This window comes from Homarus americanus, unplaced genomic scaffold (genome assembly GCF_018991925.1).
Source record: "Homarus americanus isolate GMGI-L3 unplaced genomic scaffold, GMGI_Hamer_2.0 scaffold51859, whole genome shotgun sequence".
Taxonomy (NCBI): domain Eukaryota; kingdom Metazoa; phylum Arthropoda; class Malacostraca; order Decapoda; family Nephropidae; genus Homarus; species Homarus americanus.
The window spans coordinates 13,380,598-13,407,226 of record NW_024711292.1 but is presented as its reverse complement, the minus strand read 5'-3'; the positions used below and the strand labels follow the sequence as shown (position 1 = coordinate 13,407,226).

The 26,629-nt window shown below is 40.9% G+C and overlaps 1 protein-coding gene across 2 annotated transcripts; it reads left to right on the top strand.

Annotated features, from left to right (window-relative positions):
• Window positions 1–476: 476 nt before the first annotated feature.
• LOC121880277 lies at window positions 477–26,265 on the top strand. 2 transcript variants are annotated; one of them, XM_042387466.1, is made up of 5 exons: window positions 481–666; window positions 1,536–1,756; window positions 6,172–6,319; window positions 9,365–9,529; window positions 25,538–26,265. In XM_042387466.1, exons 1-5 carry the CDS (start codon window positions 585–587, stop codon window positions 25,735–25,737), a joined length of 816 nt encoding a protein of 271 aa, XP_042243400.1. In that variant the 5' UTR covers window positions 481–584; the 3' UTR covers window positions 25,738–26,265. The 2 variants fall into 2 exon arrangements, with proteins under 2 accessions (XP_042243463.1, XP_042243400.1); XM_042387529.1 differs by lacking the exon at window positions 6,172–6,319 and having other exon boundaries at window positions 477–666.
• Window positions 26,266–26,629: the final 364 nt, after the last annotated feature.

Genomic DNA, 26,629 nt, shown 5'->3' with positions numbered 1-26,629 from the left:
ACCACACGGTGTATGATGATGACCAAGTTCACCACCACATGGGTACTCACCACACGGTGTATAATAATAACCAACTTCACTACATGGGTCTCCACACGGAATATGATGATAATTAAGTTCACCAAATGGTGAACGGTGTATGTTCTAAGCTTCGGGGGAAGATAGAGAGTCAGGTTGACTGAGACAAAGAGATAAAGAGAGAAAGAAGAGAGAACAAAGACAACTCCATGTTGAAGGAGAGAAAGAAAACGTTTTTTAGTTATGGAAGGAAATCAACTCCTCAGCGATAATAATGAACGCACAGACATTAAATTAAATAACTGAACACGAGAGAGATATAAGTGAAACAAATAAAACATAATAGTTTTATCATAAGTCTCGTTATCGAGTTTACAGTACAAGAAGATTGTAATGGCAGCTACAATACTGCACTCTGTATGTACGTCACATAGCCTACAGATGTTACGTCCGGTGTGTGCGGGTTTGTAGGATGTCAACCATACTGACGAAATACTCCAGTTCCAGTTATTGTGGTGAAGGCGTTGGGTGTGTCAGTAGTTTGTTGGGATAAGTAACAAGTGTTGATGGATAACATGGTGGTGAAAGAGTTGGCAGTGGTGTTAGGGGCGCTGTGCTGGGTGTTGACCCTCGCTACTGATGGCCATGGTGAGTAGTCTTGTGATGTTGCTGATATACACACACTACTACTACTACTACTACTATTACTACTACTTTTCTCTCACTCGGAAACGAGTATGACGATCATCCAGCTATGATGCAATAATATGAGTTATTAAAGATGTCACCTTCGTTGGTGAGCTCTGAGGTGACTTCAGAGGCCGGTACTGGATCGGCAGGGCCGTCTGCAGATGTTGCACGTGTGTAGGGCTACATCTAGTGTGGGAGGGGCGGCGGCAGCGTTTTTCCAATGCGAGCGCTTGTCTGCCTCGGTATGCAGTCGGGCTAACTCGAAAGTATTGACACCTTTTCGCTTGGTACTCCTCCAAGCGTTACGGTATGGAGTGATCGTCTCCCAGGTGAGGGTGTCGATTTGGCACTTTTCAGGTTTGTCTTAAGACTATCCTTATACATTTTCTGTTGTCTACCAGCACTACTGTCGTCGATGCCGGTAACATGCCCATTGTCATGCCCAGTCCAACTTAGTTGTTCATGGATAATGGTAGCCTTGGTGTTTTTACAGTTGATGTCCATAAGAATATTGGCATTTGTTCTCTTGTTTTCCCAACGTAAAATGTGTTGGTGAAATTTTTCAAGTGCCTTGAGGTCCTTCCTGTATGTAACCCATGTCTCGCTGCTATACAGCAGGATAGGGAGAACAGCTGCTCAATACACATGCAACTTTGTAGATAATTTCAGCTCCCAAAAGTCTGCCAAAGACTTGAGATGCACGCACACACACACACACACACACATACACACACACACACACACACACGCACACACACACACACACACACACAATATTATTATATCAGTACCATATCAAAAATATTTAAACCACAACTTTTCCCTAGGTTGTACGCCTTGGGTCACGACCGAAACTAACAATGATTGGCAAGGAGTAAATTTCAAGAATCCTGCGAAATACTTGTGGTTCCAAGCAGACAAAAGGAGGACATTGACCAAAATATACATAGATTTCTTCCAAAACGATGGCAGTGATCGAGTCAACAGGGACCTCTGGTTTACTGTCCCGAGTAATACAAGTTATTATGTAGGAGTTATCAAACCAAAGGTTAGTTATTCTTATATTTTTATGTGTATGAGTAAATTATTGGATGATACAACAGTCTTTCTCTCCCTTTGTCTCTCTCCCTTTCATGTCACTTTTTTTTACTTTCATATCTTGTGTATGTGGCTGAGGGTATGTGCATATTTTGTACATGTGAATAATTCTGCCGTATGTATCATATCACGCACCATGTATTCAGTTGTTCACATCTACTACGTATTTTTACTGCTGAGATGAATGTTCTCACACTAACTTAGTCCAATAACGGTGTATGTAAGTTCCACCATGTTTTTCACTACAACAGTACAGCAAATTATATTTTTTTAGCATTAAAGTGTTATTATTTTATTGTCTAATCATCACTACATATAACACCACCCATCATCACTACATATAACACCATCCATCATCACTACATATAACACCATCCATCATCACTACATATAACACCATCCATCATCACTAATTATAACACCACCCATCATCACTACGTATAACAACATCCATCATCACTACATATAACACCATCCATCATCACTACAGATCGCTAAAGTAGTTTCCGAGATTCTCGTGCAGCTCTTTCGCTAGGCCACTGTAGGACACCACCCTCCGGGAGGCTCCACATTGTCTCACTGTAGTGCATTAACGTATACCACATTTTTGGTTTTGCCATTAGCAGCAAGTATGTACAAATTTTTGCCAGTTCCCACTCTGGAGCATCCCACATAGAACTGTCCATGAGAGAAGCAAGAAAACACCAGGTTTAGGCCAACCATCTTCAGCGACTGTCCCTGGCTTTTGTAGATGGTCATGGCAAAGCTCACTTTAACCGGGAACTGAAGTCACTTGAACTCAAATGGCTGGTCAGTGGTGATGAGAGGTATCCTTGATATAAAAACGTCCTCTCCTTTAGCTTTTCCTGTCAGTATTGTAGCTTCCAGTACATGTGGCATCATGTTCTTCACCACCAGTCTTGTGCCATTGCAGAGGATTGGTGGTTCAGTATTTCTTAAGAGCATTATAGGAATTCCACTCTTGGGAGTGAGGTGGTGAGGAGGCATTCCAGGGGACTCCAAAGAATTAAGGAATTCTGCAGGGTACTGGACTGCTTGGTCCTGGTCGATAACTGTATCAACAGATTTGAATGAGGTCTTACTGCCTGGAAGCTGTTTGAGTAGAATCATGTTGATTTCAGCCACTGTTTCATTCTTTGGTGCCAGAATTGTACGTTCACGCAGCCACTTGTGATCCTTGTAGTGGTGGATAAAGTTTGGGTAGACCATGTTAGTGAGCTCAGTTGAGGACTTTACAACATTTCCACATCCTTGAGGAATGATTATTTGTCCTTCTGAATTAACAGGGAAGATCCATTCCTAATCTGTAGTAGAAGGTTTGCAAACTGTCCAGCATCCTAATCTCCTTGTAGATGTACTCTCATGTTTGTGGATAGGGTGAGCGTCTGAACACTTCTCCAATGGTATGATGCCTTGAAGCACGCATTCAGTTCATCAGCTGGAGTGCTTCGAGGAATGATAGGTAGGGTCTGCGAAAGTCTCCAGCAATGACCATTGTAATGCCACCCATGAGCTGGTCAATTTTTCGTATGTCTTGCAAGGTCCTGTCCAATGCTTCAAACGCTAACTTATGAGACATAGTGCATTCATCTCAGACTATGAGGCTGCATTTTTCTAAGAGTTTTGCCTTTGCCGATCCTTTTTTGATGTTGCACACTGGATTCTTACTGTGAGCGAGGTTGAAAGGCAGTTTAAAAGTTGAGTGTGCAATACGTCCTCCTTCTAGTAGTGTTGCAGCAATGCCCGAGGATGCCACAGCAAGAGTAATTTTCCCCTGGTGAAGTACTTTGGCCAACAGAAGGTTGATCAAATATGTTTTTCCTGTCCCGCCAGGTGCATCAAGAAAGATCATACCTCCCTACTCCGCTTGTATCGCTTGCAAGATCTATTCATAAGCATTTGCTTGGTCAGGCACCAGGTGGGGCTCATTTTCTTCAACAAAATTCACCAGAACTTCAACTGAGTAGTCTGTCTGTCTGAGCAACTCCCTGTTTGCAGCTACTGGTTCTTCTTGGTCTGGGGAAGGCAATCCAAAATCAATCAGGTTTTTTCCGCATAGCTCCATCACTTTGTCTTCCAGCATGATCAGAGCCCTGCTAAACATGTCATCCATGAACTCAATCTCTTGACCAGGATGTTCACTTCTTGCATGATGAAGCCGATCCTCTGAAAGACTTTCTTGGTGGTTTTTCCAGAGCTGGCTTGGGTTGGAAAGTCCACATGTAGCAATCATGATGGCAAACAGGTTCCTCATTCTCATTGGCGATTGAGTAGCTGCTGCCTCTTGTAATGTGTCATTCCAGTGACCATCATCTTCCAGTAGGCCAAGGAGATTGCACGCTTCCTGATAGGTTCTGCAGACTTGTCCATTCACTGTCTTGAGTGCTGCATATGATGTTGGGCCACGGATGTGGTGCAAAATTAAGTCTCAAACAATAGCATTCAAAGTTGTTGGGGTGAACCGTGTAGACACGTCCCAAAGCATTGCCTGGCTTTATCCCTGGATATCCTTCAACATCGGATCCTTAAGCTCTTCTCTGGAACTTTTTCATTGAAGCCTGCCATATGTAGAACTTGGGTACGTCAACATACAGGAGTATTTGAGCAAACTCATTTTCCTGTGAAAGCTTAACGAATGCAGTGAGAGTCGTATCAGCAGGATTTGCCATTTGATTTTGGAGAGACTCTTCTGTGAAGTATACTCTTTATCCATTTTCCAGGTGAACAGCCAGATGAACTACTGTTGGACATCGTACGTGTATAGGAAAACTAAAAATTCTCCATAGGGCTTCATTGCTGCATATATAACGGCCCTGCTGAAACTGTGTCACCTCATCATGATTCCCATCCTTTTCCAATGCAAAGATCGCTTGGTCAGAGCCTTTGTTGACGCATTTGCAAATATACTTGATGGACTTGACTGAATTGCAGAACTCCACATTGATGTGCGCATTGAATGCTTTACTCAAAAGGGGATTGTAGGGGACCACCCATTTGTTGTCTACTGTTATTTCACTGTGTGTTCAGGTCTCAACACTGCTGTAAAACCTCCATCGCCTGGGGCTCTTCTCCTGTACTGAGGATAGCCATCTTCTCCACTCTGAGTATCCTTTATCAGGTCTTTTGGGAAGTTTTTGTTGCAACGTCCATCTTTCATGCAGGGAGAGTGTCTGTTGAATGGTCCACATGGCCCATGAATCATTTGCTTCTTGATGATCTCATAGAGAACTGGATCTTCTTCTGGATCAGGAAATTCTGCTCGTATGCAGTTGTCAATCATGTTCGGTCGAAATTTCTCTTTCAGCCAGATCAAGACATGGGCATGTGGTAGACCTCGTTTCTGCCACTCAATGGAGAACATGTAGCACCGTGTAGGGCCAAAGATTGATGCTTTTGTAAGCAGGTCCATGAGTTTGATCACTTTCTGACGAAATACTCTCGCTATAATGTCATGCCGATCTTGTCCTTTCTGGCCTTCCATTAGAGCTCCTGTTGTGTCAGTCCATACAGGGATCTGGTCGTCCATAGTTTCTGACGTAGGTCATGGCATCCCGGAGAAAGGTGAACAAACAGACAGACAGACTTCTTTGTTTTATATATATATATATATATATATATATATATATATATATATGTATATATATAAATATAGATCATCACTACATATAACACCACCCATCATCACTACATATAACATCATCCATCATCACTACATATAACACCATTCATCATCACTCCATATAACACCACCCATCATCACTACATACAACAACATCCATCATCACTACATATAACATCATCCATCATCACTACATATAACACCATTCATCATCACTACATATAACACCATTCATCATCACTACATATAACACCATTCATCATCACTACATATAACACCATTCATCATAACTACATATAACACCACCCATCATCACTACATATAACAACATCCATCATCACTACATATAACATCATCCATCATCACTACATATAACACCATTCATCATCACTACATATAACACCACCCATCATCACTACATATAACACCATTCATCATCACTACATATAACACCACCCATCATCACTACATATAACACCATCCATTATCACTACATATAACACCATCCATCATCACTACAGATCGGTAAAGTAGTTTCCGAGATTCTCGTGCGGACACACAAACAAATAAATAAACAGACAGACATACTTCTTTGTTTTATATATATATATATATATATATATATATATATATATATATATATATATATATATATATATATATATATATATATATATATATATATATATATATATATATATATATATATATATATAATTTCTTAGGTCTATAGATTCCTCGCTACTGATGAGGAGGCAGTTTTTTTCATCGATGACGATAACAAGTTGATTCTGGGTTATGGGAAGGTGCTCAATATCCGTGTTACTAGTGGAAGCCTTGTACACTGGATCAACTGCCCCAGTTATACACACCGTAAGTAATACATTCACTGGTTACTCTCTCTCTCTCTCTTTTATATATATATATATATATATATATATATATATATATATATATATATATATAATATATATATATTAATATATATATATATATATATATATATATATATATATATATATATATATATATATATATATATATATATATATATATATATATATATATATTTATATGTATATATATATATATATATATATATATATATATATATATATATAACCTCATGTTTGTAAGATCACTTGTGTACATAAGCTGTCTTGAATAGAGACAGCTAAGGTTCATCATTGTTTACCTTTCCTTGATTTTGTGTAATATATATATATATATATATATAATATATATATATATATATTATATATATATATATATATATATATATATATATATATATATATATATATATATATATATATATATCGTAGATCCACAATGAAAACGTGGATAAGATAGATCTTATTAATCACGGGAGGCGGAGCATAGTTTCGTCTTATTCAGACATCTTCAGAGCCTCCGAAGATGTCTTGAATAAAGACGAAAGCTAAGGTGCTCGTTGTTTCCCTTTTCCTGATTTTATCAATATATATATATATATATATATATATATATATATATATATATATATATATATATATATATATTTATATATATAAAAAAATATATATATATATATATATATATATATATATAAATATATATATATATATATATATATATATATATATATATACATGCATACAAACAGTATATATATATATATATATATATATATATATATATATATATATATATATATATATATATATATATATATATATATATGTAATATTCAGAAATTTCAGAGTAATTTCAAATGCCCCGCCATGAGTGATACTGAGCGTTCAAGGTCATCTGAGGGGAGGGAGCGCTGCCTGCTCGTAGCGAGAGATTGCGGAACTAGGCCTATATGATATTAAATGTAATTTACCGAATTAATAATGATGCGATTCATGAAGTAAGGGACTATTATTGAATTTGAAATTATTATAGATCGTTTATCAGTCTGAATAATGTTACGGGTGTCCCAAGGAGTTATTAGTTAGGCGGAAAAATGTCACGTAGGCCTAAGCTAACGCCTTGAGAGGACGCGACGCTGGCTGGCCCTCAGTCGCGGGGAGGATTCATACAAAACAAGACGTCCCTGCGCGTCCGTCACAGAAATAGTCACGTGGCCAAGTCACCTGTGTTGCGCTATTGCCGTATAACAAGTAAGTCTCATGCGATCTCAGACAGGGTTAGATAGGGCAGTGGTAAAGTAAACTAGAGCTAACAGTGAGTTCATTTCAGGGTTTCCGTCAGAACCCACTTGACTGGAGTTGACCGGAGTTGACTGCGAGAGATTGACTGCCGTTTGAGACTGCCGTTGATGATTGAGGGTGGCGATTGTCGCCATTGGACCGATCAGTGTAGGCCTGTCACTGTTTAGCGGGGTAGCAAAGGATCTCTTGAGTGAACGAGTGCTCCCGACAACTAAAACGACGGGACCAGCATCCACAGTGGGTGATCAGTTCTTACCACTCGGGTGCACAACACCACATGTCCCGAGCAGCTTAGTGAAACCCTCTTGCTAACGGGAAGCTAAAGTTTCTCTCAACTGTACAAGGTCTGATTGGCTCACTCCCTTCCGCTTTATGGACGCACTGGGAGTACACTGAGGCTATCTGAGTAAACTAATGGTCACACACTGAGACCGTGAGTCTAGGTCTCTAGGAGATACCTAGAGGAACATCTTCCCTCCTTTATTACGGGTGTAGTTAACACCATTCCTCAGACTGATATTATCTTGACGTGTGTAGTTTAATAGTCCTAAATAATTTTGATAGTATTGTTTTGAATGTTTGTGCCATTAAGTGGAACCAGAGTGATACTGTGATTTGATTCTTTTAATGCATCTAATTGTTCTTCATAATTCTGATCTCAGGTATAACCTTGTTCCCCAGAGTAGTGGTTAAGTTAGGTTAGGAAGTGTGCATCTGTTGGGGTGCTATTATTTTGTTGAAAGCCCTTAAGGCCTATTCATTGTAGAGTATTTAATTTCTTATTTTTTATTACCATTTCCTCAGTGACTGATATTATTTTGTTGAAGCCCTTAAGGCCTATTCATTGTAGAGTATTTAATTTCTTATTTTTTATTACCATTTCCTCAGTGACTGATATTATTTTGTTGAAAGCCCTTAAGGCCTATTCATTGTAGAGTAGTTAATTTCTTATTTTTTAATACCATTTCCTAAGTGACTGATATTATTTTGTGAAAGCCTTTAAGGCCTGTTTCATGTGTGCAAGCAACATTTCTTACTACTTCAAATTTATTGTTGCCTGTGTTTCTAATAATTTCTATATCATGTATAATTTTTAGTCCCCAGAGTAGTGTTTTAAGTTTAAGTTAAGAGGTGAGCATATTGGTGTACCATTATTTGATTGTGTTTGTAGTGTTGGAGGGAATATAAGTGTCTAAATTTTACAGTGTGTCTCATTCATCCCAGTCACAGACGCTATCCTTCCACGGGTCACGGACAATTCATTTTGTTTAGTAGATTTAAGTGTTCTTGTGCTGGTTCGGGATTTTTCTCAAAGGGGCGCTTCCACTGCCATTACCATCTATTAATTTTTAATAAACCCCAAGTCAAGTGAGAAATTAAAGTCCAGTAAATTCCGACCGGTTACATATATATATATATATATATATATATATATATATATATATATATATATATATATATATATATATATATATATATATATACTGTATGTATATACCTTATGTACTAAAATGTAACTACATCACTCATATTCTGTCTCGCTCTCTACAAGTGAATGTTAACTACATATTTGTGTTAACGTTAACATATTGACATTAACACGAATGCTTAGTTTTTCCCTAAATATGAACCTGAACTTATTAACCACAGAATATCATACTTCCATCATATTATTAGTGGTGAATATTCAATTAGATTCCCTCACTTATTGTTGTTGCAGCTGAAAGACCGGATAAGCTTAAAGTGCCTGAGGATGAGCCTACAGTGTCCGAAGGTGACCAAGTTAAGATTACTGTTATTGTGTCGTCTACACTGGGAGTTGTGGGACTGGGCTCTTTGGTGGCCATCAGCATCTTCTGTGCCTTGTTCAGAAAACGTCCAACTGGTGAGTTTATTTAGTGTCTTCCTGGTGAGAGATAAGAGCCTGTTGAAGCTTTGCAGTAGTCCATGTCCTCATCATGTACTTAAGGCGTGTACGGGAACCCTTATACGTAGCAGGGTTGGAAAAAATCATGATTTTTTTTTTAATAAAAAAATTATCGATTTATTTGATTTTTTAAATCGATTGTTTTTTTGTTTTTTTACTAATTGCATTAAAATAGTATTTTTAAACCATAAAAACAGTATTTTTCAACCAAAGCTTAATCAGGATAATAAACAGAAAATTGGCATTGAGATATTTATGCCGTAGATGCACCAATGGAATTTTACACAATAATATTCTTTTTGTAAAATAAAAGAAAACTGGTAACATATCATACATTTGAGTGCACTAATCCAAACGTAATAATGAAATTTAACATAAATGCTCTTATAGGATTACAGTGTTTCAAAAATTAATAACTTAACTTCTTCAAGTCAACAGAATAATATTCTCATTTTGTAAAAAAAATAAAACTGGTAACAAGTTTATTTTCTTACATTTGTAGGATTATAGTGTATTAAGAATTACCGGTAATAACTTCAAGTCAACACAATATTCTCATTCTGTAAACAAAAATAGTTCAAAACATTTAAATTAGCTTAGTTGAACATTGAAATGCTTATGTACTGTGACTAGCTTACATGCCTTTTCCTGTCCTAGGCGATTTCTTACCTTTGAGTGTACAAATCCATATGTGGAAAAAATTCTCTCAACCCCTGCTGATGATGCAACAGCTGTAAATAATTGCCTAGGAACATCCATTACATTTTCTGTCATATCACTGGCAAAATACTGCCACCAAGCAAAATGTGAGAGAGATTTTACAACATCTTTGCCAAAATAGACCTCTTTAAATGGTGCACTTCTTCCATGGAAGGACATTAATGTTGAAAGGAAATGTGGAAGAGACTCGCACACATACTGTTCTGCAATGTCTCGCTGCTCAGGAGTCAGATGTCTGCCCTGATACCTTGGATCTATCACATTAGCTAGAAAAGGGACAGGTGTCAATGCTACTTTGATTCTTTTTTCAAAATTATCCATATCCTTCTTATCTGTTAAATACTCCTTAATATCAGTTTTCAGTTTTACCCAGATTTCTACAGCATCACTTTATAGGGTATGTTCTCTCTGGACACAGTCCAATGCCACAGCAATAGGCTTAAGTCTCTCTAAATAGTCTTCTGCAGTTCTTTTTAATGCCTTATCATTAACTTTCCTTCAATTTTCTTATCAATGTCTTCACTATTTTCTTTGCACACTTTGACAAGGGTCTCCCAGTTCTTTAAATAAGATTCAATGGAATCTGTCACTGTGTTCCATCGTGTGTCTGATGGCATTACTAGCATTGTTCCTCCTGCTCTTCTATACAAAGATCTTGGGATGTGATGATTTCTAAGGTACTTAATGATTTCAGTAATGTGCTCCTTAATGTTCTTGATTTGCAGGTCTTGTGAAAGCAAATTTAACAGGTGTGCAGAGCAACCATATGTTTTAATGGCTTTATCTTGTCCGAATTCACTACTAATTTTTGCCATATTAGCAGCATTATCTGTTACACAGCTTCTTACTGTGCATCCAAATTTATCTTCACACTTTTTTGTAGCACATTCAGCTAATTTCAACAGATATTCGACTGTGTGTCTTGATTCTGTGTCTATAGAGTCAACAAGATAAATACGGTTGTCCGCTGTTAAAGTTATACATACTATAGGCTCATTATGGACATTACTCCATCCATCCATGGCCATGCAAACTGTTTTCCCACTAAGTTTTTCAGAATAATTCTTAATCACTGAATCGTAGGCTTGATCCAAAAGAGACCCTCCAATTTGATGTCTATTAGGTGGAACATATCCTGGTCTTAGCATTTTAATCATCTTGATAAACTCTTGGTGCTCCACTGTTCGGAAGGGTGAATATGATCAACGTTTCGCAAAACTGGAGAGAACAGACTATAGTACAGTACATAATTATGTGAATCCAAATAATGTTATTAGCCTGCTACATTGCATATACTTTTCAATCATGTAGAATAAAAAGAGAAAACAGTTATTAGTAAAAAAATCATTTTGATTTAAATCATGATTTTTTTACTCTGATTTAAATCGATTTAAATCATGTGATTTAAATAATTTGATTTAAATCATAACAACTAAAATCTATTACTACTTTTATTCACACAACGGAATTTGCAGTAAAACATGGTGATATAAACAATATTGAGAAACCAATACTTTTTTATGATTTTGATAACTTTATTTTCCTTGCGACCAAAGTTATTAGTTAAATTACGTGAAAATTATGGTGTAATGGCAGTGAACCAATTTATATGTATATAAATCCAATTGGATCTTATTACAAACAATAAAGACAACACGTGTGATTTTTCCTAATTAATCTCAACGTTTCGACTTTCTCTAAGTCCATTATCTAAATATCATACTACCACTACTACTTTGCTGTCACACGGAATTGAATATGAGGATCATCCATCTATGAACCAAATTATTAGTTATTAAGGATGTAACGTTCCTTAGTGAGTTCTGAGGTGACTCAAAATGCAGATACGGGACCGGCAAGGTCGTCCACAGAAGTTGTATGTGTGTAAAACTACATCTAGTGCGGCATCTTTCCGGCGTTCGCGCTCGTTTGCCTCAGTATTAGCCCCTGTCTTATAGACATAACTATTTATATAAATATGGGTTAACATATTTGTATTGTGTAACTATCACCCCTTGTAATTTTCCGTAGCTGTGAGGTAGCATGTTCAAAGCACGTGATGGGTAAGTTCCACGCACAAGGCGTGACCTCAGAAAACCCTAGGTCAGCTATCTTGGGCTGAACCCACGAGCAGAATCTACTCAATTCTCACTGTAGTATCTGTGGGAGAGACTCAGGTGATCCTTATAATCAGGTGTGAAGGAAACACACTGATGTCAAGTTCGTAAGTTCTATTTCTGGGACAAACACACAAAAGGAGTTAAGACAGGGGAAACAGCGTCCTGTCTTGGAATCTCTCCGGGTATCTCTCTCTGCGCATGCGCGTACAGCGCGCATGTGCCTAAAGTCTGAACTAACACTCAAGTGACAAAAGGGAGTATAATTATAACATATAATACAGAGACCTGAATCAATAATGGTAAATAGTACAGAGTTACATATTACAGCAATATTCGTCTCATATATCTACACCTCCCTTCCCCTCACGCTCGTAGTGCAATCTCGAGAGGACTCTTTTTCCAGGAGCCTTTGAGAGTGACGTGGGAAAACTGGGGGGTCACTGAATGAGGACTTACTTTTCTCGTCCAAGCAAGGGTTCACAGGGATGTGGGGGAGGGGTTCACCACTAGGGGACGGTACTGAACGAAGAAAGCGGCGATTCCGCCACCATACCCGACCACTAGGGAGACGGACCTCGTAATCCCTGGTCTTGCCGCAGCCCATGACAACCCCGACCTTGTCCCAGCGGTGAGACGTCGGGTCTTGAACCCGAACTGTTTGCCCGATACTCAACCTGGGAAGGGGTCGGGCGTGCTGATCGTACTGTGCCTTTACCTGGTCAGCACGGGCGGCTGCACGACGATCGCAGTCCTCGGTCTTGGCCTGCCACTCCCTCGAGAAGGACTCAGGATGGGCAGGGACACATGACCGTAGTGGGTGGCCGTATAACATCTGTGCTGGGGAGCGACCTGTGAAGTTGGGGGTATTCCGCAATTCCAATAAACCCCGGTCAAACTTCTCACAGTCAATGTTGCCTGAGGGTGCCGTCTTGAGGATGAGATGCTTGACGGACTTTACGGCAGCCTCGGCATGTCCATTGGACTGGGGATAATGTGGCGAGGACACCACATGATAAACTCCCCATCGCTCCATGCAGTCCCGGAAGTCGTTGCTGGTGAACTGGGGCCCGCCGTCAGTCCTCAGGCGGAGAGGGACACCAACTTCCCGGAAGTAGCGACAGAACATACGTACTGTATGAGAGGCAGTAGTGTTGCCTCCGCAGGGAACGACAACAGGCCAACCTGAGAGCCGGTCGGCGATGACGAGAAAGGACTTTCCCGCCACAATGAAGAAATCCGCAGAGACGGACTCAAAGGGCCTCGTAGGGTTGTCGTTGTTCATGAGGGGTTCCTGCTGCTGACTAGGCTGCAGCACCTGGCATGGCTCGCAGACTTGAACGGAACTAGCGATGTCGCAGTCGATGCCTGGCCAAAAAACAGCTTGTCTCGCCCGGCGCTTCGTAGCTTCCACACCCTTGTGGCTGTCGTGCAGGTGGGCTAGGGTGCGGCGGCAGAGGGCGGCAGGAACCACAACTCTTGCTCCATACAAGACGAGGTCGCCATCAGCATAGAGGTCGTCCCGCATCTTCCAGTATGGGAGTAAAGAGCTGTGTAAGTCGTACCGGTTGGAGGGAAATCCCGAGGTCACGCAGTTCAGTAGACGGATGTACGAAGGGTCCGCTCTTGCCGCGGCTCGGAGTTCCTGAAGAGTCCTGTCGGCGTCCTGCGGTGGAGACCCTTCTGAGATGACGGTGTTCACGGTCACTACGGTCCTGAGGTGTGCAGTAGCATCAGCACATGCGATCTCGTCCTCTGGTGTGGGGTGGCTGACTGGGGCTCGTGACAAAGCATCAGGGATGCAGAGCAGCTTGCCAGCACGCCACACAGCTGTGAAGAGGTAGGGCGAGATCTTCTCCTTAAGGCGTTGGAGGCGGGGATTCTCGACCGCATCCAAGGAGTAGTGGTTCAGGATCGGGATGAGTGGCCGATGATCCGTCATGAGGTTGAAGTGTTGTAGGCCGATCAGATACAACCTACATTTGGACATGGCCCAGACGGCGGCTAACAGCTCCAGTTCGATGGTGGCGTAGCGAGTCTCGGCGTCAGTGAGAAACCGAGAGCCACACTGAACCAGACGAAGGCGTCCATTGCCGTGGTCCTGTAGCAGAGCGTATCCAATCCCGTAGAGGCGAGAGGCATCAGTCTGGAGGACAACTGGCAGGGCCGAGAAGAAGGAAGCGAGAACAGGTGGGCTAAGGAGAGCTGTCTTGACGCTACAGAATGCCTCATCATGGTCAGCTGTCCAGGTGAATGTTCTCTTGGGGCTCATCAGGGGGCGTAGGGGCTGTGCTGCAGCGGCGATGTCGGGGGTGAACTCAGCCAACTGGTTTAAAAGGCCCATGAACGAGCGGAGGTCGGTCAGGTTGGCAGGAGTTGGGAAGTCCCGGATCGCGCTGCCCTTTCCAGGATCAGCCGAGATGCCCTTGTCTGAGAGGGTGTACCCACAGAAGTTCACACTAGGTGCGGCGACCACAAACTTATCCTTGTTGAGGGTGATCCCGTACTTGCGGCACCTGGTGAGCATCTGGTGAATACGCTCAAGATGCGTGGAGTAATCCTTGTCATATAGGAGCACGTCGTCGATGACCTTGACACAGTTCGCCACACCCTGAAGGGCCATGTCACCACGGAGGCAGAAAGCATCGCCAGTAGCCGCGAAACCCATAGGTCCTCTGCAGTGCTGAAATCGGCCATACGGTGTGATGAACGTCGTGAGGTGCTGATCTTCTTCCGCAAGTTCCATCTGCCAGTGCCCACATAAGGCATCTGCTGTAGTAAAATACCTTGCCTTCGGGTCCACACTGCGTATAGCGGCGAAGGGTGTCGGTGAAGGGTGGGTCGGGCGGGAAACTTGGCTATTCAGCTTGGTGAGGTCGACGGTAATACGAACTCCAGTGATGTTCTTGGCGACTGCTACCATGGGGTGACACCAATCCGAAGGGTCGTCACCAGCAGGCTTAATGATCCCCTGGGCTACCATAGAGTCGAGTTCCTTCTTAACTTGGCTCTGGAAAGCGAAGGGTATCTGTCGCGGTGTGTGGATGGCGAAAGGTACTGCGTCATCCTTCAGGTGTATTCTCATGGGGGAGCCAGCCATTGGCTTGAGTGGAGCCGTCTTGAGGTCCTCCTTGGAAACCAGCACGTCCTTGAATTGCAGTAGGAAGAACTCCCTGGCTGCAGAAGGTGACGTATTGGGTGGGAGGGGCAGCTCCTTGCACCTGTTGACATGTTTTATTTCCATAATTGGCTTAGGGAAGTCTGAAGGTATTATGACCAACTCTTGACAGTGGCCATAAGACAGTAGTGGCATCTGAACACCGTTGTGGACCTGAATCCTGGCAGAACATGACTGCTTACCTAGGGTGAGGGTAGCCTGAAATGTACCCAGAGCAGGTGCCATTGTAGAACCGTCTGCGGTGAGCGTTGTAGAAGTTGACGGTGGTTGGAAGCTGCTCCTAGGAATCCGCAGAATGTCGAGGTGTCTTGTGCCGATGACTGTGACGTCCGCACCTGTGTCAGGAAGCATCTGGGTACGGGATGTAATGTCGCCGTATGACAGGTGAACACAGATGGGCTGAGGTGTCTTGCTGACAGGGGAAGAAGAGGAGCCCACGCGACGACAGCGCTTATTCTTCGCCGCCTGAGACTTGCAAGTAGTATTATTCTTCTTCTGTGACTGACAGCATTTGTCATAGTGTCCAATGCGGCTACAGGAGCGGCACTGAACGTTGTTAGCAGGGCACTTCAGTGTCCTAGCCCAATGACCACGACGGCCACAGTTATTGCAGGTGCTGTCAGCGGCAGGGCATTCAGAACCATGCCGACGAGCACAATACTGGCAGAAATGACCTGGCGTCGAAGTCTGAAGTGATGCTGAAGAGTGATGTGAAGCTGAAGTCGGATGTGAAGCTGAAGTCGGACGTGAAGCTGAAGTCGGATGTGAAGCTGAAGTCCGGTCACGTCCTTTGTTCTTCTTATATGCGGAGATGGCACACAGCTGGTTAGATGGAGCACGAATGGCAGAAGTCGCACTTCTGGTGGCTTCGTAAGAGCGGCAGGTGGTGACAACATCCTGTAGAGAAGAGGCCGTGTCGAGGGAGATAAGCTTCTGAATTAGCTCTTCGTCCCGCACGCCCATGAGGATAATCATCTTCAGCTGTGTTTCCTCACAAGTCGACGAGTTCCCAGGACAAACGTCAACCTCCTCAGCGATGCGTCGGAGTCGTACGTAAAAATCGGCAAACGACTCACCCTCCAGCTGCTTACAACTGAGAAGTTCTCTTCTACGCAGAGCTTCGTTGTGGAGACCCTTGATATGCGTCTGTAAAGCATCCAAGACGTCCTTCACAGTCTTGTCTGTGTCGTGGGGAATTTGCAGGGTGGGCTCCAGGATACGTTGCGTCTCTAGGGTGAGACACATCCTCATCTGGATCAGCTGTTTCTCCCTAGGCAACCTTGATAAATCGACCATCATCGAATAATCGTCCCACCTCCGACGCCATTCACGGAATACCTGGAACGAGGCATCAGCTTGGAGTGGCTGTGGACTCTGAGCGAGTGCTTTCTGTGGGGGGGGGCCAAAGAAGTTGGAGAGGACCCTGCAGGTGCACCTGTGGACGAAGAGGCAGGTGTAGTAGCTGCTTGAAGGTTAACAGGTGCCAACAACTCGATAATGGCACTGAATCTGGCATTTTCTTGTTGACGTCTGTGATCCTTTTCACGTCTTCGTTCATCGTCTTCCTGTCGCCTCCTGATGTCGTCTTGTCGTCGGTTTTCTTCCAAAAACTGAATTAAATGGAGGAAGTCGACACCTGTGGCAGATTGCGGACGTGTGTAGTGGGGGCTAAGGGTGGGTGGGGGCCGCTTGATCCACTTTCTGCTCCACTTGGAGTCCACTTACTGCACGGACACACGTCTGAAGTTGGGCTTGTTGGGTATCTGAAGAAAACCCAATAAATTCCTGATCTTCCATATGGCCTGGTTTATTTCTCTCACAATTACTGTAATTAATAAGTGAGCAGAAAAGCAATCGTCTTTAAATGGAAGATATCTGCGAGCGTCTGTGAGTGTGTGTGTGTGCGTTCGTTCGTGCGTGTACTCGAGGCAGCTGGGGAGCGCGCTGGCTGGCTCACGCCAGTGACAGTCGAGACAGGCACAGGGGAGGATGTCAACACTTGAGCTCTCCCATAGGTCTTAAATAGGCTTCCCTCTTTTGTAAAAAGTGCAGGAACACGGGGAAACGCTTTAAAGACACTAAAGGGCACACACAACACTGAAAAAGCACTTCACAACACTGCACTGTAAATCCAGGAATATCTTGTTGAGGTACGCGCCAAGAACCACTCGACAGGAGAAGTTGACAAGATGGCGGCTCCGAGAGAGATTCTGTGTCCACTCCAATTCTGAATAATGTGATGTCCCAGCTAAACACTGCGCCATGTGGGAGAGACTCAGGTGATCCTTATAATCAGGGGTGAAGGAAACACACTGATGTCAAGTTCGTAAGTTCTATTTCTGGGACAAACACACAAAAGGAGTTAAGATAGGGGAAACAGCATCCTGTCTTGGAATCTCTCCGGGTATCTCTCTCTGCGCATGCGCGTACAGCGCGCATGTGCCTAAAGTCTGAACTAACACTCAAGTGACAAAAGGGAGTATGATTATAATGGTAAATAGTACAGAGTTACATATTACAGCAATATTCGTCTCATATATCTACAGTATCCCGTAGTGAGACGTTATGCATTGAGTGATTATTATTTTGTCATCCAAAGATGATGAACAAAATCTTTTTTTTTTAAGTCGATAACCAATACGGAGTTATTGATAGTTGCTGAATTATGGCAACATTCCTGTGAGCTGAAGTGAACATTTGTTTCTGCAAATGATTCGTTCACTGCCCAGGGTTTGACAGGACGTGACTACAGTTGTTGTGACTACTCATCAACCAACATCCTGTCAACAAAATTCTTTCGAATGGCGTGAGTAACCCCCAGTTACCAGCACCCCACCTAGTGATGACACATCTCCGATCACGAGAGATGGTCTCAGCATTTTGAGGTATGGTGTGGTGGATGCAATAGTGTACCCAGTGAACCCCAGAGTCCTTGAGTTCACTGACAGGGAGCAGCAGTTTGCTGTACTCAGGATTTTCGTGGACATTGACCCAATCACCGGTCTTAGCATCAGCTGTCTCCTGTGAGTGACACAAGCAAGTCTACGGAATTGCGACAACAATTTCACATTTTCAAGAAATTCTAGAAAGGATTCTTCAATCAAGCCTACAAGGAGTAGGTATCTAGGTATACATTATATATATATATATATATATATATATATATATATATATATATATATATATATATATATATATATATATATATATATATATATATATATATATACCCACGTAGCATATTCAACGACTCTCACTGACCATCACCACGACCTCATCTGCAAATTTGGTAGAAGCTTCTACACCATCCTCGACACCGGCTCCTACTACCACCTGAGATCCTAGCCCGAGAATTGCTGTTCGACACCACAACCGCATCCAGCCCATACGTGCACGAACTGATCGCTATAAGAACAGCCCAGTCCCAACCATTGTAAAAATTATCAATAACTTGTAATAAACCAGTGTATTCACTCCCAGTAAACACTACTTCGTGCACTGTCACTATGTTGAAATGCACTGTAGTTTGAGCTTTTCCCCATCTAGTTATTATATATCTTATTTGTATCACTTATGTTACTTGTATATTATTTGTAATTCGAAACCCATTCCCCAAATATGTAACTGTATATTTTCAGCCTTCTGGCTGCCAAGCTCTTTCAATAAACCGTTAATTATTATTATTATTATTTATTTAACTTCACAAAGATAGACATCGTGTAGGTTATATCAATTATTATAAGTGCCTTACTTATTTTAATATATACTGACGTAATATAACTTCCAGTATTTATTTTTCACCTGTTCAGCTATTGATACTTAAATTATTTTAAATATAATTTATATCAATTTCCTGTAAATGGATGGACAAGGTTATTTTTTTGGTTTGTATCTAAATAATTTTTCAAACCTTAGACATAGAAAATGCTGACATTATATTTTTTTTCCCAGGAAGGATAGTAATGCTAATAATTTTTAAACTACAAATATGATAGTTTTATATTAATGTCAGTGATGTCATAGACGCATTTTCTCAAACTGCATGACAGTTATATTTCAATTTTAATGATGTCATAGACACATCTTTTCAAAATACAAATATGATAGTTCTACAGTATATTATCACACACTGTAAATTTTCAGCCATACCATGGTACCTTGTAGAACCCTTCACAACTCAGTACCATTGCTCTCCGCAAAAATTAATGTTTCGTCGAAGAGTCTCAAGCACCACACACTCATTCATCCAGCGTGATTATAGTAGCAAAACTTGTACATTGTTAAGGAGGTGCGTTCTTAAACACGAAATAGGCAAAGATTATTTATGCCCTGTTATTACGGGATTTGCTTACCCAAGTTAACGATTTCCACTATTGTGTTGATATTGGCAGTAATGTTTGTCTTTTATGTCAGAATCATCCAATTTTGCCATTATAAGTAATATAATCTCCATAAGCCATTCCAGACTAGGGCTTAAGTAACTGGTCAACCACAGGTGTCAGCTTCCCCAGTTTAGTGTTTACACACATATGCATGTAACATGGTTAGGTTTATGTATAAGGTTTTTCTGCGAGTTTAGTGTATTCCTAGCGGAGCTTGGATGGTGTGACCGAGCAGAAGTATTATATAAATGGGTCAATTACATTTGATTTATATACTCTGTCATAAGGGCAGGGAACACACTGCCACCATTATAAGGGCAGGGATTTTCTTCTTTTCCCTTATATTCTTTCATACTTCTTTTTTTTGTCTTATTCCTTTATTTGTTCTGTCTAATTATTTCTTTTCATGGTTACTTCATCACCTCAGACCTTTGGTAGCATGGCGAGGGTAGGCATATGGGTACTGTAATTCTTGTATCAAGCCACTGGACAAAATAAAGGTGAATACTGAGGGACAGGGAATACCCCTAATATACTCTAAGACAAGGTTTATTAATATGAAATTAAATTAGGGCAAAGATGTCATTAACATACAACTACAAGGTTCAACTCCTTGGCTTTACGCATCTGCAATTCAAATTGGATGCTGTTACTTCTTACAACATTACTGGTGGTACATTACATTAACATACAGCTACAAGGATCAACTTACATATGGTACCTTCACTAGAAGTGTTGTTAGTACATATGGAGGATGCACTCAACACCACACATTATACTGATACTAACAATTTATATGGGCTCACTACCCAACATGGGATAATTATTTCCAGTTTATTATCCCTAATCATATACAACAAACACTGTGGACCAAATAACTGTACGGGGTGTCCCAGGGTATACCACTGGTGCCTGGTGTAGTCTGACACGTGGCGAGAGTCTGGGGCAGGGGTGGCCAACCTTTTACATACAATGCGTCAATTTGTTCACACACGAGTTCAGATGCGCCATACAACTCTTGTACCCCCGTCTACTTTTTGTAAAAATATGTTTATTGACGTAATTAGCATTTTTACATGATAACATTATTAAATATAAAAACAATATCTGATAAAGCAGATAAACATTACTTACCTTTAATGAGACTTTTGAGTCTTTTTTGATTTCGTCAGTCTTTCAATGTTTGGAGTTAAATTTGTTACTGAGAGCAGCAGAGAAGTCTTCAAATTTGAATCAGTCAGTCGCGAACTCGTTTTGGTTTTAATCAATTTCATGGATGAAAATGCTTGTTCACATCTATATGTCGTTCCGAAACGACATATATAACTCTGGGCAAATTTTCTTAGTTCTAGGAAATTTTCACAGGGTAATGATCGCCAGAAATTAATCATGTCAGAAGCATTTGGGACTGAGGAAGGCTCATCAAATTTCATTTTCAATAATGAATTTGTTTTCAAGTCAATAAGTTCCATTTGTATGTCATTAAGCATCTTCATTATGTTTTGTTCACCAAGTGAAAATGGGTTTATAAATGCGAGTAGGCAGTCTTCTTCTTTAGCAAAATTACGAAAACGACTTTCAAATGACTCTTGCAATAACTTGATTTTTTCAGTATATTTTGTCAAATTGCCATTATCAGCAGCACATTCACTCTGCTCTTTTAAGTGCGGAAACTGGCTCAAATCCTCATTTTCTAACTGAGAGATGAACAGTTTTAACTTCATCTTGAATGCATTGATGTCATTTACTAAGCTAGGAAACAATTTGTTCTTGCCCTGCGGTTTCAAATTTAGATCATTGAGATGTCTGGTAACATCAACCAAAAATGCCAAATCAAATAGCCAGTTTTTATCACATAAAAGGGCTCTTTCCTCAGGTAGCTCATTTTTCTCTTCTAGAAAATTATGAACAGTATTTTTCAGTTTCCAAAACCTACTCAGAACCTGTCCTCTAGAAAGCCAGCGCACCTCACAATGAAGGACAAGGTCGCCATATTCCAAATCTAACATTTCACACTATTCTCTGAATTCTCGTCTGTTTAATGCTCTTGCTCAAATTTTATTCACACATTTCACAACCGGTAACATAACATGCTGCAAATATAAAGTTTTTCCACACAGTGACTCTTGGTGTATAATGCAGTGATATTTTAGTAGAGGACGATTTAAAACGTTTTCAAGCAAAGTTGTAGTCCCGGCGACTTTACCTAGCATTGACAGCGCTCCGTCAGTACACACAGTGATGAGTTTACTAGAATCTAATTGTAGATTTTCTAGGCATGATTTTACTCTGTCAAATATGTCTGATTCTCTTGTTTTTCCATGAAGCGACTCAAGACTGACAAGTTCTTCAAAGACACTAAAATGATCATCAATTCCTCTTATAAAAATGCTTAACTGGGCTACATCACATATGTCAGTTGATTCGTCCAAAGCTAAAGAAAAGAAAGTACAAGAATGGACAAGGTCTTTCAGCTGCCGAGATACATCATGAGAGAGTTCCGCGGTACGTCTCGTAACTGTCTGCCTTGATAGAGCAATTTTGTCTGCTTTCCTTTCAATACTTTTATCACCAAGACGTCTTGCAAATATTTGGAGACAAGGCTTAACAATTTCTTCTCCATCAGAGAAACACTTCCTTTTTTTCGCCAACGCTAAAGCAATTTCATAGGACGCTTTTGTCATCGGCAAACTTTCACAACTTTTTTTAACAAATACATTTTGTCTTCTTCTGAATTCTTCCTTTTTCTTAGTCACATATTCTTTCTGTAACTCAGACCCAAGCACAAGCTTCAGTTTTCCTTCTATTTCAGTCTGATGCTGTGCTTTATAGTATCTATTAAGATCATGTCTTCTATCCTGTGAAAGAGTGTTTTCACAAACAATGCACAACGGTTTTCCTGACGCACCCGCTATAAATAACAACTCATTTTCCCACTGTTCATTGAATTCACGCTTATCACTTTCTGCTTTTCTTTTGCTCATTTTCTTTCGCAATGTGATGGGTAACTGGAATGTAAAAACAAGGCTTAATTTTCGAAAAGTACAAAACTGCAAATGTTCACAAAGGACAAACAAAGCACAACGTCGTACCGCACCGAGTGTCAGTTGTAAACTGGAAAGAACCTGTGACGCACTGCTGGGGCAGACGCCTGGGCCCTCACGGTCACACAAGTATTAAACGCGTATTGAACATGTTACGGGACGATTGCAGAACAAAAGTCCATCTTTCCTAGTTTGATTCATTTAGCATATTTTTTAACTGAAAACAGATAAATGTGAAAGAAGATAACATTCGCGAAAAAGGATGTGCACGAAATAATAAAATCGCTAAAAATAATGAGTAGGCTTACTGCCTTACTTTATTATTATCACAGGGATGCAATGCGCCACGTGCCGGAGGTTGGCCATCCCCGGTCTGGGGTCTACTTCCCAAGATACATGGAGCAGTTTAATCCTGCCGAATCGACGACATCGTGCAATACAGCTAACTGTTAGGTAGCCACCGACTCTGGGCAGCCGGTGGGGTGTTCAAATAACCCACACACAAGATCTGGGATAAATTGGAGATCGTCAAAGGAGGAAGTTGAACCTTGTAGTTGTATGTTAATGACATCTTTTCCCAAATTTAATTTCATATTAATAAACCTTGTCATAGAGTATATTAGCGGTATTCTTTGTCCCTAAGTATTCACCTTTATTTTGTCCAGTGGCTTGATACCAGGATTACAGTACCCATGTGCCTACCCTCGCCATGCTAGCAGAGGTCTGAGGTGATGGAGTAACCATGAAATAAAATAATTAGACAGAACAAATGAAGGAATAAGACAAAGAAAGAAGTATGAAAGAATATATGGGAGAAGAAGAAAATCCCCGCCCTTATAATGGTGGCAGTGTGTTCCCCGCCCTTATAATGGTGGCAGTGTGTTCCCCGCCCTTATAATGGTGGCAGTGTGTTCCCCGCCCTTATAATGGTGGCAGCGGTGGAATTTACGGAGAGGGAAAACGCGTTTCTTCCTAGGGATAACTCACCAGTTATCCACATGTTTTGCGGGCGTGATGTATTATATGAATCATTAAGTTTAAAACAGACCAGCCATAATTACGACCATGACACTATCAACCTCTGTAACTTTCCACTAGCTATGAGGTAGCATGTTCAGAGCACGTGAGAAGGTGTGCCCACGGGAAGTCAAGTCACTTAGTGCTGAGCTAAGGCATTAAGTAGCCGGCTCTCTGGCCACCTCTTGCTGCAGTAGTTTGATATCCTTATCTAGAGGAAGACGTTATTGAGAGCCATCGTGGATGGTTCCGTCTTTCCTCGAGGGAGGACGTCGGATATAATTCCATTCTCCCTCGATGGGTCCCTACTCATTATCACTCACCGCTCATTGACAGAACTTACTTAGCAGAGCTATTTAACATAGCCTCCGACTCATCTTAACACTCACAGCTACAGTGATTAAGTTACGGTGATATACACTTGGAACTGTATCTGAGATAGTTCCTCAATAAATAGATAACAGACAAATGGGTTTCGCTACTAAAACCCTACAAAATATACATGTTCCAGCCTAATTAACCCAGAAGGAATCAACGGTTAAAGGGCCAGAATAGTTAGAATCCCACTTGGGATAAATGTGAAAGGGGTGTTGTCTAATGTGGCGGTACCGACCATGATAGGTCTTGCCCAGTTACAACAGTTTCCTCCTGTACTTACACTGAGCCATGAAGGATGGTCCTCACTACCGGCCATGGCTTGTCTGGTCTACGTACCACAGTTTCCTCCTTTACTAACGCTGGATCATGTAAGATGGCCCTCACTGGACCTCCATTTAGACACAACCGACAGAGTAATCCAGTGTAAATTAATCAATCATTCACTCATTCACTTACTCAGTCAGTAACTCAATCAATCAACCAGGCAGTCAATCAATCCTATAAGGAGTGTTAGTAGTCATAGCGAGTTTTTTACCTGCCAAAGTACTCACCCCACACTGCTACAAGTATTGATGATACTTGTTAATTGTCCTAAATTACAGCCAAGTGGACACAGCACTGACCTCCTGTGCGAAGGGTCACTGGTAAATTAACAGGGTACTTCTAATTCTCCCAGCAGTGAAGGGTTACCTATATTTACTGTTGAGGAATGAAGGCAGTCGAGTGCAATAGCGGGTATACTGCTGTACCTACTCTATACTACCCTCTCAAATGAAGAACACATCTAACATTCTTAATATTTGTCTTCTAAATAACGCCTGATGAAGCATTACGTCTCACATTATTTGTCTGTCCATATATCTGTGTTTATCTATTTACCTAATTCTCTGTCTGTATCTTTTAAACCTAAATTTCTGTGTGTCTGTCTGTCTCTCTGCGTATTTAACAGACTTTCTGTCTGTATTTTACACTAATTGTCTGTCTGTCTATGTCTATCTTTACCAAGTTGTCTGTCTGTCTGTGTCTATTTTTGCGTAGTTGTCGGTGTATTTGTGACTTTGTCTACCAAGTTTTCAGTCTGTCCGTTTGTCACACTTTCACTCAGGAATTATCACTTCCTATTTTTCCAGTTGCCACTTCATCTCCTGCTGTTGCCACGACTACTCGTCCTGATGACAACCCCAGGCCAACAAACACTCTCCAGTTAGTTCCTTACTCTCGCTCACACGACGACGAGGGCGATTATATGTATATGGACTGTTACAACCTGAACACTGGTCATAATATGCAAGCACTATCTATCACTGAGTTCATGACGGTTAGGCACTAATCTGGAGCGACTGCTGGAGAGGAAAGAGCCTTATGTATAGGAAAATAGTCTGGCTGGATAAAAAGGAGAGACTTTTAGCAGACAGAATTGAGAGTTTGTGGATAGAGAAGACTCTGGAAAGATAAACTTAATTAATTTGATAGGAAACTTTGTTGACACATAATCAAAACAAGACATTATTATCGTTGTATAAAAGTGTTTTGTAATATATAGGATTATTGCTATTATTTACCTTCAGGTCAGGTAATATACAGTACAGTATTATAATTCGTCTTCAGTTCAGAATTTTTTTTCTTATATTGTTTCATAGATAATATTATACATCTCCATTATCATTCCCTCAGAAGAAAATAAATTAGGAATAAAAATAATAAAAACAAATTCACAGGAAGATGAGTTAGTGCCAAAGGCTAATCTACAGTACTCACTAAATATGACACAAATGTCCCATGACCTTTGTCCTTTATTAATGAGGTCACCAAATTATTGATGTAGCTGATATATTGATGAATTAAACATTGTTCATGATTTGCCTGTTAATAACTTTTAGATTATATAACGAAACATATCTCGCAGAACACTTGAATATGACTTCTGAGAAGACATATCAATTACAGTATGTACTTTAACCTGGACGTGGCTGCTCAGCAGCAGCCACGTCAACTATTATAAGAACATAAGAACATAAGAAAATAAGGAGTCTGCAATAGGCCGGTTGGCCTGTGTATGGCAGCTCCTGTCGAGAGTTACTACCACTCTCTATCATCCATGAATCTATCTAGCCTCCTTTTGAAACTTTCCAGAGTTCCCGCACTTACTACAAGGTTGCTAAGCTTGTTCCACTCGTCCACCACCCTATTTGTGAACCAGTTTCTTCCTATCTCCCTCCTAA

Bases quoted from the DNA above. Each gene is read 5' to 3' on its own strand.
- LOC121880277 (XM_042387466.1), top strand. From the start codon at position 585: ATGGATAACATGGTGGTGAAAGAGTTGGCAGTGGTGTTAGGGGCGCTG. The intron at 667-1,535 runs GTGAGTAGTCTT...ACTTTTCCCTAG, and splicing joins CCTCGCTACTGATGGCCATG to GTTGTACGCCTTGGGTCACG. The intron at 6,320-9,364 runs GTAAGTAATACA...TTGTTGTTGCAG, and splicing joins CTGCCCCAGTTATACACACC to CTGAAAGACCGGATAAGCTT.